Source organism: Pyxicephalus adspersus, chromosome 5, assembly GCF_032062135.1.
Source record: "Pyxicephalus adspersus chromosome 5, UCB_Pads_2.0, whole genome shotgun sequence".
NCBI lineage: Eukaryota > Metazoa > Chordata > Amphibia > Anura > Pyxicephalidae > Pyxicephalus > Pyxicephalus adspersus.
This window is the reverse complement of record NC_092862.1, coordinates 723,930-738,215: the sequence shown is the minus strand read 5'-3', so window position 1 is coordinate 738,215 and position 14,286 is coordinate 723,930. Positions and strand designations below refer to the sequence as shown.

Here is a 14,286-nt window from a genome sequence, read left to right as displayed (position 1 = left end):
GAGACAGCATGGGGGGTTAAGCCTTTTTTCTTGCAGCACAGACAGCATGGGAGCACAGAGCTTCCAGGGGATATCCATGTCATGTATCCCAGAAGACTCCTGGCAGCCTCCCCTGCTCATGCCCAATCTCAAAGGGGAAAAAAGTGTTGATATCGCGCCTGCGTAAAGGTAAGCAAGTTTTCTTTTAGTTTACTTTCTCTTTAAATACAATTGACTCCTCATAACCAATTCAAAATGTTTTAATCTTTAAAAATGGGAAAAATAAATAAATGGAGCCAATTTTTAAAACTTTAATTTTTTACAATATCAAATGAATATTTAAATGAATACGGATGTATTTATTTACAAGCATTTTAATGGAATTTTTGTTGATTACTCTTTTACATGTTAGAAGTAATGGATGTATTTTGTATCCTAGGTTTATACTTTAGTCAATGTAGTTTTCCTTTTTTTTAGGTAAAAGTAAGTACCTTAGTTTATATCCTGATTAGTTTATATTGGAGTATATACAGTATCTGTATATTTAGGCTGAAATATAATAATTGATTTGACACATTCCAGAACAATAAAACATGGAGTGAACTGTATATATTATGTTTTATGTAAATCAGCAATGTCTGTTAATAGGAACGTAATTAGAATAAATTAAAGCAACAAAACTATACCTGTACGTTTTCCCGTCTACAACTGGTATAACTAAATTAGAAGGCTCTTCATCAGACTAGTGGAAGGGAAAAAAAGTAAATATCACTGACTATAAAGTAACTAAAACAAGTATTTATTTGTTAAACAGATCATTTAGAGGCAGACCAAAGAACAACACTGAACATTTGTGGGCCACTTGCAACCTCGAGGAATCGGCCCCTTGTATAAGGTCTTGGTAAGAATTTATTGCATATTTGTCCCCATGCAGGAACTGGAGAAGAAGGGAGCTCTGGCAGGAGGAAGCAAAGTGTCAACCAAGATGGCTGCCTCTGCAAACTGGCCAGTGTGACGTGTGAACACAAGAAAGCAATGTGAATAAAGACAATAAAGATAAACTTAAATGACTCCCTTCTTTCCCCATACATCCCCTACCCTTTCCCTACAACAGCTTCTAATGCATTGGCACTATGGCGTCTCTGTGCCCCCTCTTATTTAGTGATGTGAAGGTTCTTGGACTTATCTATTGGCCTTAGTTCACAGACTATTCAATACTCCTAATAGGTGAAAAACATCCCTATAAAGATTTAGAAACATACCTACCTTTTTTTTGGAATGAAGGGACACTTTGCTACCTCCATAGACTTGATTTTGTGCCACTTGCAAACACTTGTGTAAGAGTATTTTGCAGCAGTTTCAGGCATTTCATTATTAAAACATTATAAAGGTGTATCAAAGCAGTCTTACCAGTATCCATGCAAATTTACCCAGACACAGTTGGTATAGAAAGAAGTCAATGCAAACAAACTGCCTTTACAATAACACCTCCAACTCCTGTTATCTTTCTGGGTGTATATAGAAACATCAATGATTGGGGTGTTGTTAGTAATTTGGAGAGGACAGAATTTCCAGCCAGTAAATCCATGGCTGTGAATTGGTCTCCTGTGTTTTCATGGGTATGTGGTTAAGGTGTAATAGAAAGGTCGGGTCAACGTGAAACATTGTGAGATATCCCTAACCTTAGTCAAAAAGTCCCTTAACAGTGAACATTGCCAAAAAATATGAAGCATAGATAGGTAGAAAATAAAGCATACAGAGTTGAAAGTGCTTACCTAAAGCTGACTGTGTCTACATTACATGTACACTGTTTCATATATAGTGAGAGATCTAGCATAGCTGGAACCTGGTGAGAAAGAATTATGCAAGGTGCACGGAGCACCAGAAATCCAACATAAAGAGGTGGCTTGTAGAGGGGAGGTCATTGAGAGATGCCCATTGTCTGGTAATTAGAAACATACCAGCCTGTATCCAACTATAAAACTGGGGGCTTCCAGGCCTAGACTGAAAGACAGATTGGCCGAAATAGAATACACTGGAGATGGGGCTGGAGACATATCCTAACGAGGAAAACATTTTTGGAGATATATGGGCCTCTAGGCCCAATAGTAGGGTCCGTTTACCGCTTTGGTTTGAGAGGTACTGGAGCCAGGAAATGGCTTGAAGTGGAATATCCCTGAAAGACTGTTCCAGCGATATCCGTTGTTTACACTCTGCATGTAGACACCAATCCAGGACCCGAACCATGTGCAATTCAGCCTGATACAGAGCCATGTTAGGTATGCCAAGCCCCCTTCCTCCTTCTCATGGTGGAGCAGTGATTTGCCTATTCTACAGCCCAGGTACAGGGTTGATGGATTTAATGTATACTCAGGATATGTACAGGCGTGGCCTAAAATAGGTATAAAAACCAAGACAGTGTTTGTTTGCTACACTTTTGCAATTCGGGGGACATTTTAGATTGTAAGGGAAGATCGTTCAAACTGTATACTTACATCTTTTGGTATAGGGGTGCCCAAATAGCGGACTGCAGTTTTCTTACACTGAAAGGGATGTGTCAATTGTGATGGTAGAGAATACCCCTCGCCTCCCTATTGGGCATGAAGCCCACTTGATCAAAATGTATGGGACAGTACCTAGGTTTAGAAATCACTGTGATAAAAATTCATAATGTCCCCCGTCAAATGTTATTGAATGCCATTAAGACTGATTATCCAGGGCTCCGGATATATTGATCATCTGCACATGAAACTGCTGAACAGACGCAATGTCTCTGCTGTGGAAGTTCTTAACTCCCTGTGTATTGGTCACAAAGGGGACAGAAGTATACACTCGCTGCCCTCTTGGGATCTTGGCCAACATTCTGCTGCAATTGTTTACAAATTAGTTTGTAAATTAGTTTCCTCGCCTAGGTCTTAATTTAAAGACTGTATATGATCCGCTGCTGGTTGACAGGTCTATTATTTCTTGTTGGTGAGCCCTTTTTTGTCTGAAACCATGCTTTATAAGTAACCCCTGATGACAGGTTTGTGCGCCCCCCAGGCTATGGGAAGGTCACTCCCCTCGGTGGCTTAATGTCATGCAGGAACAATAGGGTAATGGTGAACTAGTGAAATGTTGCCTATAGTGGAATACTGAATCCTATTGAAGCCTGCCCGACCTGGAGAAAAAGATGTGGCCTCTTGCTGAGGGGTGGAACGTTTGTCAGACATCTGGCAGTTGGTGGTTGTACAGAATTGATATCAACCGGCTAACAGAACTCAGGGGGACTCAACTGGAATTGCCAGTGGAGTCAAACTGGGGGTCTTGGGGGAAATCAAAGTCTCCTCCCTGAATAAGGAGTCCTTCACAGAATTCTTCCAGACGCACGTTGCTGGTGCAACCATTGAGCCATTTAACATTTAAGATAGGATTCTTTGAGAAACAACACTTTGCGCTCCTCATCTTTAAATACTTCATTCTAGGATCAGGGTGCATAGTGCTTGTGTGCTGGAGACCTAAAATGAAGTAAAGGCTGGGTTCAGGTCTCAACCGGGGTCCTTAGGTGCAGAGGAGGTGCATTTGCCAGACACCTTTTTGTTTTGGGTAGACCACTGTGATCTTTATGGGTCATCTAGTATTTGTAGTGTTGATAGCCAGTCAGGTATTGTGGGCTCTCAGCAGCTCCAGAAAAGGTGACAGCGCTGTGTGTTGTGTCAGGGAGCTCCTGGAAACATTTTTGATACTTCTGCTTCCTGAAAATTGATGGCATCCTGTGTTCTTGCCACCTGCATTATCACATCCTTCCTTTGGTAAGAGTGAAGGCGGCATGCAACATCATGTGGTGGGTGCGGGATCTGCCTGTTTTGGGTCAAACACTATGTGAATCTCTTTCAATCTCGATTGGGGTGTCCTTGGGTCCACTTAATAAGGAACTGAAGAGAAGGGTAATTGCAGAGGGCAAGCCAGCCACATTCAATGTTTTGAGAGACCCCCAATGCTTTTGTTGTTGCGGCATTGGCTGTTCCCCAGGTTGCAGTCTGTTCTCCAGCAACAATACATAAGTTGCTGGATCAAAGATGCATGCTCGCTTAGTGCTTTTTAACATGTGCTCTCAGCACCTCTGACTGGTTTCTTCCCCTATGTGGTCACATCCCTTGCACTGAGGCCATCCTGTCAAAGCACTCTTCCTAATCAGCCTTCGTAGGAAATCTACAACTAGAAATTTATATAAATGTTTCACCTGGAAACACAATTTAAATTAGACAATTAAACAAACTTACCTCTGCAGAGTGTTCAGACTTCACCATATACCCTTCCTGTTCAGCATAACCATATGTCGCAGCCATATATGATCCTCCATGAACTCGGCTTGTAAGACATAAAAACATTTTAATAATAATATTTTTATATTAATTATTTATAATAATATATTTATATCATAATACAAGATAAGGATGTTCTCTCGCACATTTTAACCGTGAGAAAAAATTATACACAATGGCTATCAACTCCTGATATTTATCTTCTTAAACAGTTATAGGAATACTATCCACTTCTATTTCAATACAAAAAGCTGTGATTATGCAATGATTGCTAATTCATAGTTAGGCTTTTATAATGACTGTCTCCCTATTTTTTTTATAACAATGAAATAGATACTAATAGGTGCAGGGTTATTCGCATATCTATACATATTTATATTGTTTATGTGTGTTCTATGTTTAATAAGCCTGGCTATGCTTCATAAGGCTTTTTTGTGACCTTTACATCCAAAATATATTTTAAAATAAATTATCCTATGCAACAATATGGAGGTACCACATCTTCCCATCTTAATTCCCACACTACTCTACACATAGTGTAGTATCTGGACTAATGTTAACAGTTTTAAAGTGTTGCCATTTTTTGCTGCGGGTAGGAATCCTAATAAACATTTGTCTTGCCCATCTGCACCTTCCCTAGAAATACTGGGTACAAAATGATTGGAGTGATTGCTATATTTGTTTTTCTTGCTGGATTTGGTGCAGAGACACTGAAGGTCTTCGGCCACCATTGTGCTGGATGGGGTCCCTGCTTCTTATGGGAGACCCCATGTAGTGACCGCTACATCGTCTCTGCCCACAATTCAAAATTCAATTCAATGAACTTACATTTCAGGTTTTACTTCTTTTAAGAATTTCACGGCTTCATCTGAAAACTTATTTTTCTCAAGCCTAGAAAACACAATACAAAATCAAATAAACAACAAGTATAACCAAACAACTTATATTAAATGTGCCTGTACCTGGGGGAATGGGAAAAACTTTTTTCAGACCCTGAGTTTGTGATACATGCCCCCAGTTCTCATCCCAAAACTCTACTCAAAGCATTCCGTTCAGTCAAATGCTCATGTTAAAAAGAAATTGAGCATCTGAGATTGACTTCAAAAACAAAGTCAAAACACTAACTCCCAGGCTACAAAACAGAGCCTGGAGCAAAAAACGATTGAAAAAAATCATACCACAAAGCAAGCCTATAGAAAAGAGACGACTTTATTCATCAAGTCAAAAAACCAAAGTCCATATAATATCTCATTTCAATCATGACCACTGAAATGTACAAAAAAACCTTTCAACACGTTGCAACGTTCTCCTAGGAGACCCTAACATTAGAACACACATACATAAACCACAGATTACTTTTAGAAAGTCAGGATCCACAATCATTATGACCCCACTGACACCAAACTTGAGAAAACAAGTAGACCAAAAGGTAACCTTCAAATGCGGACATTGCAGACGATGTAAATGGGTATATGAAAATCAAGCATTGGTATTACCGAATGGACAAACACGTTAACTGTGATTTAAAAGGCATCATCTACCTCTTCACTTGCAGATATGGAAGATATTATGTAGACAAAACCAAGAGAAAGTTTAGACAACGCATCTCTGAGCACATTTACGCAATCAGTTTACATGTTGGCACATACCTATATATAATTCCTAGCTCTAGAACACATTACTCTCTAGAGGAGAAAACCATGATAAAATTCTACTTCAATGAGAAAGCAAATGGATTTTTTTTCTAAAAGCTAATTATCCACCAGGATTAAATGAAGACTTTAGCTTGAAACCTTTAGCTTGAAACCTTTTCTGGAACTACATGAGAATTGGAAAAGAATATATTAAGGATGATGCATTACTACAACCACTATATACAGAACACATTACAATGTTTATGCTAATGTTACATCGAGAAAGAATAGTTTTTGATCACAATCTTTTGATCAATTTATCTGTTTGCTTTTCTAAACCCCTCTTATGAAAATGCTACTCTATCAGATATCTATTCACCTATGGGCTATATAGATATTAAACTATAGAGTAATATGCTAAGAAATATGTTTAATATGGAGTGCATAACAAAGGTGTAATTATGCCAAAAGATTGTACCCACAACTCCTAAACCTGATATTACAAGCTGAAAAAGATAATATTCTTTACTTCATGTGTATTTTATTACGTATTTTTTCTTTTCACTAGGCAATGCTATTCATGTCAATCACACTCATACTCCCCTAGCGTTACGTTCCCTTCCGTGACTGACATTAGAAGATCTGAGAGACTGGCTGCATGTGAGGGTATCTGACAGACTCTTTGCTTTCACTTGTTTCCGTGTTGTTGGTGGTGATGAGCTCACCTCTGGTCTAAGCTGCACCTGGTGGTCATTACTGCTCCTCTATTTAGTCTGATCTCACACTTCAGGCCATGCGGTTGATATTCTCTGCTTGGATGTGGAAGTGCTGGTGTGTGGTTCTCTCCTGAGTTCCTGCTCCTCCATTTTCTATTGAAGATAAGTTGTACTGCTCTTGGTATTTTGGTTCGTTCATCTGGGAAGGAACCAGTAGTCTCATACCCTGTCACTATCACTAAAGCAATTCAGGACTAGTAAGGCCTAGGTTCTGGTGTATGAGTATTCCCACCTTCGGGGTCTATTCATACTCACAGGAGTCAGGGCTAGGTTTAGGGTTTCCGTAGGTGGTGACTGTTTCCCTCTCCCTAGCCTTTGAGGTCCAGTTCCTTGTCCTTCTCTTATCATTCAGGTGTTCCTCTTACCTCCACACCCCGTGACACCTGGCCCCTCCCACTGATCGACGTATGGGGACGGGAAAATCGGAACTTTTGTTCAGATGCAGTTTGAGCTGAACTGGAAATATCCAGTTCTCCCGCCCCCCCATAGGTGAGTCATGTTCTTTCCAGTCCACCCACCGTGGATCAGTCACTCACACGAGTGACATTGGGAGGGATCTGGGCATCACTCGCACCACCCCCCTGGACATAACTATGATGCACATAGGAAGGGAGTGACTGAGCCTTTTCCATGACGTAGCCGGCACCTTCCAGCCCCGAGCGTCATCACACTGAGGGAACCCCATGACACCGCACTCGTCGTGGTTATAGGGCAGGTCAGGAACTCTCTCACGGCGTGCTGTTATTACTACAGACATGAGCAGCAGCTGCAGCTCGTCTCTGTCACTCTGCAACACCCTAGGACCAGGTAAAAAACTTTTTGAATACATTTCAACCTTAGACTAAACAATCAATTAGTAACAAACTTGTTTGTTTATTACTCTTATAATTATATAGAGACTGGCAAAGATCCATGATCACTCTTTCTTCCTTTTACCACTTTGAGTTGTAAGCTGCAGCGGCAGCCCCAATCGGTATCGAACATATCCCTGTGACCAGGTAATCATTTAATTTAATTTAAAAGTACTTAACAGTACCACTAGGAGAAACATCATGATTTACAAAATTAACTTATCCTGATCCTTACTTAGAATTAAGATCCATGATATATCTTAAATTAGGAACATTTATTTTTTCTATGTCTGGACAATTATACCTTACAAGTAAGTGTGATACCCTGCCCAAACAGGAAAGGGTTGGATTGGTCCGAGATTGAAATGGTTCTTTAACTGATCTAGTAAAATATTTAAAAGATATTTATTATAAATTGGATTTTTAGTTAAATTAAATCCTAAATAGGACATAATATTCTTGGCATAGATTTAGAGGAGGGTGATGTAGGGTGTAAACCATGGCCGCTATGGCTGTATGGATGCCCACAATGGAATGCACATTTGAAAGGTTTGTAATCTATTAGCCAAGATCTTAGCAAGAATTTTATAATCACTATAAAGGAGTAAGATGGGCTATATAAAGAAACCAAAGTACAATCTTTACCAGGCTTGGGTGTAAGTGTGGTATAGTTTAATACAACTGTTTCAAATGTTGGGAATTTTGTACAATACTGTCCATTTCCAGAACATGGACCCGACGCTGGAACACGGAACCGACGCTGGATTAGCACAGCGGGACCAGGTAAGTGGGGATTTTAGTGTAGGCGAAAAAATACGGGGTTATCCAAAAGAGCAAAAATATTTAGTGCGAGAAATTACGGGCTTAGCGGTTAGGGGGTTAAGAAACAGCCATTCCAAATAAAAATAACAAACAGAAATAACAAAAACATGTTTATGACATCAAGCATACATTCACATAACATAAATACCTAACACTATAACCCCATTTAACATTAAACAACAATATCCTTTATCTTATAAAATGAAGCCTCAACCCCCCTGTTTTGAACCTAAACAACCAGGCTGCAGGTCTCAAAAGGCAAAGTCCGCACCCCATCAGGATTTTTCATTCCACCAACATCTAAACCTTGGGACCCCAGCCGCCCAGCACCACTTCAGGAGCCAGAACCTTCAATTATTTAAAGAGGGACCCCACCAACGAGGATCCCACATGCCAAAATTTTCCACTTTTCCACTGAACAAGACCCTTGCCTTCCAAGACCCCAACCGTCCTAACCAATCCGAACCCCCTTGTTTCGGGGGTTTATGCCACACTCTCCTTCCACCTCTCAACCAATCACCATTTCTACCACTCCCTAACCATTTTCTGTTCTTATTAACCCTTACCCTCCCTGGGCTATATCTCGCACCCTGTCATGTAGGCCCTGCGCCTTTTATTTTAATGCTATGGGCCTCTCTATGTGACTGTGAGACATTTCTAATCATTACAAAGCAGCATATGGTATACTTAAAATACAAAAAAAAAAAAACATACTTACCTATAATCCTGCAGATCCTTTGAAGGTTTCTTCCTTTGGGTCCGGAGTTATATGCTTCACTTTTCTTCCAGGTTCTTCTTCATACGTTACCCGGTCTTGCACTGCGCAGGCGTGAAATCGGCAATTTTTTTTTTCTCCCATTAAAGAAAGGACTCCTTCTGCGCGTGCCTGAAGAGCCCCCCGAATGCATGAAGTAGGTATCCCAGGATGCCCTGCGCTCCCATTCTGCCTTGATCACTGTGGCCATCAAGACAGAAAAAGGAGGTGCTGTACCTTTTTTCTTTTTTTTCATTTATTAATATAATTATTATTATTATTATTATTAATAAACAGGATAAAAAAAATCACTTGCCAAGGATTTTTTTAATATATTTAGTGTATTTCAGGTCTGCTGAATACAGAAATGACATCAGTTACATTGGATCGGCTCTAGTTCTTGTGATACGGGAATCGGAATAGACGATTTTACTAACAAATGTTACACAGCATATTATTATCAATCTTTATTTACACCGATGTTTTGCATTTTATATATTAAGTGTAGCAATATTTTTATGAAACTTTCATTTGCCTTTTTATTCATTTTCTTTTTTTTTTTTACAGAAATATAAGATCTTCAAGAAGAAGTTGTTTAAATAACTCTAATGTATTTTGCTACATTTGTGGTGAATATTCTCAGCACAAACAGAACAAACATTACAGAATTAGTGAAACAAGCATATATCTTGCATATTTTGGTATTAAACCGGGGGACCAAAATAAGTATTGGGCCCCCCATATGGTATACAGAACTTGTGTAGAGTGTCTAGGTCACTAGAAAAATGGAAAACTGAAAAGTGTGAAATTTGGTGTACCTATGGTATGGGGAGAGCCCAGAAATCATCATAATGATTGTTATTTGTGTGCTGGGAATGGAAAAGAATCATTACAAGAAACACAAGTGGGAGTACGGTGATATGGAATCAGCGACCTGTGCCGCATGGTGCTGATGTTCCCATAGCAGTGTTCAATCGCAGGGAATTGGAGGGAATTGCAAGGGTTGGAAGCTTGAGAGAAATGACTGCAGAGAAATAATTGTGCTTGGCACAGCGAGTGCAGTGTTAAAGTTTGTAGTCCATGAAGTCAGCACTTAGGCCAGATTTCCTCCATTCACACTCAGCTGCACTAACAGTCTAACCAATCAGTTTGGTAAGAATGTTGTCTCAGGGTCAGGAGTTAGCAAGATGGGGGTAGCGGAAGGTACCTTATATATTAGGGTTGTCTACTCTTTTATGTAAAGTAAAAATTATGAGTTCAGGTCCTCTTTGGGAAAAGTACAAAATATGAAAAATAGCCACAGCTATAATAGTGCTAATAGTTACATAGTTAGGATAAAAAAAAAATGTGACTGACAAACCCATTAACAAATCCACTATTCCCCATAGCAAGGCTTTATATCTCCCCGAATCCTACAGGTTTAGCGCTATAGACTGTTTGGAGTGGGTCATCTCATTAACCCCCCCCCCCCCAAAAAAGAGCTACTTTTGATTGGTTGGAAGGTGGACAAGAAACCAACTCACATGGTACAGTAACACACTACTATAGGACAAGGATCTCAGCCTGCAATGTCAAATGCCACTAGAGGGAGACTCTCAGAATCTAGCTGGGTGCACACACAGGCAGATACCAGTCTTACATATAATCTGATGTCATTCAGGGGCTGTGTGGCTGCTGGGTAATTTCCCCAAACTTCTAAGACTCCTCACGCTATCCTGTCAGATGGATGAGCCCTATTACCTCACTCACTGCCTACATATACACACAATGCTTCCACCACCGGCAATTTGTCCACAGACTGGACTGCCAAACAACCACACACAAGGTGCAGTCTCAAATAAATTAGCAGCAGAAATACAAAGGACACAGGCTCTAGAAGTACAATGCAGCTATACACACATATACTATTACATACTGTATTGGAGTTCTGCAATATGATAGCCTAGTACTCTGAAGACCAACTTCCCATGTTTATTATTTCAAAGTGTGGAACGGTTCATGAAAATAACTTACAAAGAGATGGTAATAAACATACTGATAGACAATATTTCACTTTGCTAGGTAATGAAGGGGAATAAGAAGCAAAATAACAATAGTGCTTATTTTATGGGAGCACACAGAATTGTATGGAATACATTAGTATATAAACAGATCTGACGCAATACAATAACCATCTGCAAGCAAATAATATCTCACCTAAACTCCAATGTACCCAGGGATGGTAGGAGGTCACTTCCTGCTCACCCAATCACCTATGGAACCAGGATGGTGGGAGGACCTCTCCTGCTACCCCAGTCACCTATGGAACCAGGATGGTGGGACCTCTCCTGCTACCCCAGTCACCTATGGAACCAGGATGGTGGGAGGTCACTTCCTGCTCACCCAATCACCTATGGAACCAGGATGGTGGGAGGGCACATCCTGCTACCCCAGTCACCTATGGAACCAGGATGGTGGGAGGTCACTTCCTGCTCACCCAATCACCTATGGAACCAGGATGGTGGGAGGTCTCCTCTTGCCACTAGGTGGCAGAATGAGTCACTGTTTTATTAGGACATCTGTCCATGAATTTCAGATAAATTGAAGAAGAATTTAGGAACACAGCCCTAAGATCACTCCTATTTGCTATTTTTGAATCTTCTTTACTCAGATTTATCTCAGATATCTTCTTTTTGCTAGATTTTCCTGTCTTGTGTAGATTTTTGAAGTGAACAGATTTCTTTTACCATTTAGTGGAGTACTCTTTTATTTATATTTGATACCTTTTATTTAGGTTGTTTGGTTACTGTTTGTACACAACCCAATGTTATCTTCCATCTAGGGGCAGGTATAAGCACACTTACCATATGTTTGCTTTACTATGACAGGGAGATCCTGTCCTGTCAATGGCGCTGTGGCATTCTGTGAAGTCTAGGTTAACCTTGTTTTACCGGAGATACCAAAACACAAGACATTTACTCATGCCTGGAGTAGAGGTGGTTGGATAGTTCTAGTCAATTCCGACAAAGTTTTAGCTTTTCTGATCTTTCCAAGTTTTAAATATCACTCACATGGGGAAAAATCATTCAATGCCACATGGTTACAATAATCTGCCTGTCCTCCGGGGGACAGAAATCAGTACAGTGACAAAGGACACTTCTTGTGAATTGGCATAATAAACCTTTTATTAAAAAGAAAAAATCTGAATTCTGGATTTTATAATTCTGTAGTTCTGCCAATTTTATAGTTAACTGATCTCCATTGTTCTGGGGAGATGAAGGAGCTCACGGAGGGATCAGTGTGAGTTTATGTGGTCAAGGAAGGAATTTAAAACAGAGCCTTGAGGGTCATCTACAGTTTTATATTAGTGAGAGTAGTAAACTATAAGCTATTTTAGTAGTAGATGAAGGAATGTTGCTATTTCTAAAAAGCTGAATAGTGAAAGATAGTAAATAATGTGTATAAATAGCTGATGTGTGAGATCACTAATATCTAATAGATTCACAATAATGTAGAGATCACCCACCACTGAATAGTGATGGTCCTGTCATTTCATAGAATGTTTGTATTTGGCACTGATCGCAGTGTGTATGACCACTGATTCATCTATTTTACTACATACCAGACTAAATGGAATATAAGAATTAAATAATGTCTCAGAAAAAGATTAATTTATGTCTGAGAAGAGTGCGATCAGATCCAGGAATAAGATACCAGTCTGGGATTGGCAATTTATAGTCAGAAAGGAGATCTGATATGAATACATTATGGAATTATTATATTTCTATATTTAGGATATTGTTCCAGAATATTATTATCTCACTCAGTCCTGTTACTCACTGTAATTTCTCTATCCGGCTTGTTGTCACAGCTTCCATCAGATCCCTGAAATGAGGACCCCTCAGATTATTCCAGGACAGGATTAGTGTCCTCAGTGTCTGGTTATTTCTTATTCCAGATGCCAGGTCCGGGCAGGAACTGTCTGTTAGGTGATTATTATTCAAACTGTAGAAGAAGAGAAGAATGTTACCAGAAGAAAACTCCAGTAATATAAATTTATAAGGATAATGTTACAATGGAGTAGATGATGATATCCTCACCATACACAGGACGATCACAGAATACATGACATGACTCGTATTGTGCTATAATCTCCTTGTGTATGCTAATGATTGGATGGGGTAATTTTATTCTGATATTCTGGTAATTTTTGCCAGTAAGAGCTCTGTACGCATAGGGAGCATAGTGTAGCTCCTGTTAATGGTGTACTAGTCCAGCGGTCAACAACCCGTGGTCGATGAGAACATTTTGGTGGTCTGTGGCTCTGGCTGGGGGGGACGTACCGGCCTGAGCCACGGACGATGCCTCCTGTACAGATCCCAGGCTCGGAAGTGGGCGGGTTGTGACTCTGGACACAACCCGCCCATTTTGCCATCACTCTTTGATTTGTGATGGGAGGGTCGGCAGTTTCTGGTATCATGACATCACTAAAGGGGAAGTTACTTCCGCTTTAAGTGATGCACGGTTCATAGCCGGGAAATTGAGTGATCCACTGGTCCGAAAAGGTTGGCGACCACTGTACTAAGCTGTTTCACAGTCTACCAAAGCAATATTATTAATCTGGAGCAATGTGGCCACTAGATGTCACTCTCCAGGATTGTTTCCTGCTATTGTATACTTGTAAATGTTAATTACCTGTTATCATAGAGTTCAGGTATAGATAGCATTTCCTGTCTGTGCTAGCTGGCTGAGAAACGCCAGACTGGAGGACTATGAGTGATATATAAGGAGGATTCCAGGAAGTAATGTCAGAATTAGAGCACATGGCCTCCTATATAGAAATGCTTGCTGCAGGTGGACTTTACTGGATCTCCCAGAGCAGAGGAAGAAACTAACAGACAAGTGTGCCATATTCTTCTAGGGGGATTATTGATGCCCATGTATGTCTTCTGTGTTCTAATTGGGACTGGATATATCTAACCCCTTTGTTAGTGTTATCTTCACAGTGCTGAGCAGATACAGGTCTGTGTAATTGTATGAACGTGAAGTGATTCAGAGAGCCAGGGTGGATCCCAGGCTGAAGAGAGAGCCAGCGTGGATCCCAGGCTGAAGAGAGAGCCAGCGTGGATCCCAGGCTGAAGAGAGAGCCAGCGTGGATCCCAGGCTGAAGAGAGAGCCAGCGTGGAT

General features: G+C 40.2%; 1 protein-coding gene and 1 long non-coding RNA gene across 2 annotated transcripts in view; both read right to left on the bottom strand.

Moving 5' to 3' along the window:
* Positions 1 to 14,286, bottom strand: part of LOC140331860 (NACHT, LRR and PYD domains-containing protein 3-like) — a 45,026-nt gene that overhangs the window by 14,824 nt on the left and 15,916 nt on the right. Inside the window, exons 11-12 of the mRNA XM_072413194.1 lie at positions 12,940 to 13,104; positions 7,363 to 7,490 (exon numbers count right to left, since the gene is read on the bottom strand). Of these exons, the coding sequence (XP_072269295.1) occupies positions 7,363 to 7,490; positions 12,940 to 13,104 (293 nt within the window). The remainder of the gene's footprint in view (positions 1 to 7,362; positions 7,491 to 12,939; positions 13,105 to 14,286) is intronic.
* Positions 647 to 5,176, bottom strand: LOC140330403 (uncharacterized). Its single transcript, XR_011920738.1, has 3 exons — positions 5,112 to 5,176; positions 4,242 to 4,329; positions 647 to 721 (listed from the first exon to the last, which is right to left on the bottom strand). It is a non-coding gene; the product is annotated as an uncharacterized lncRNA (long non-coding RNA).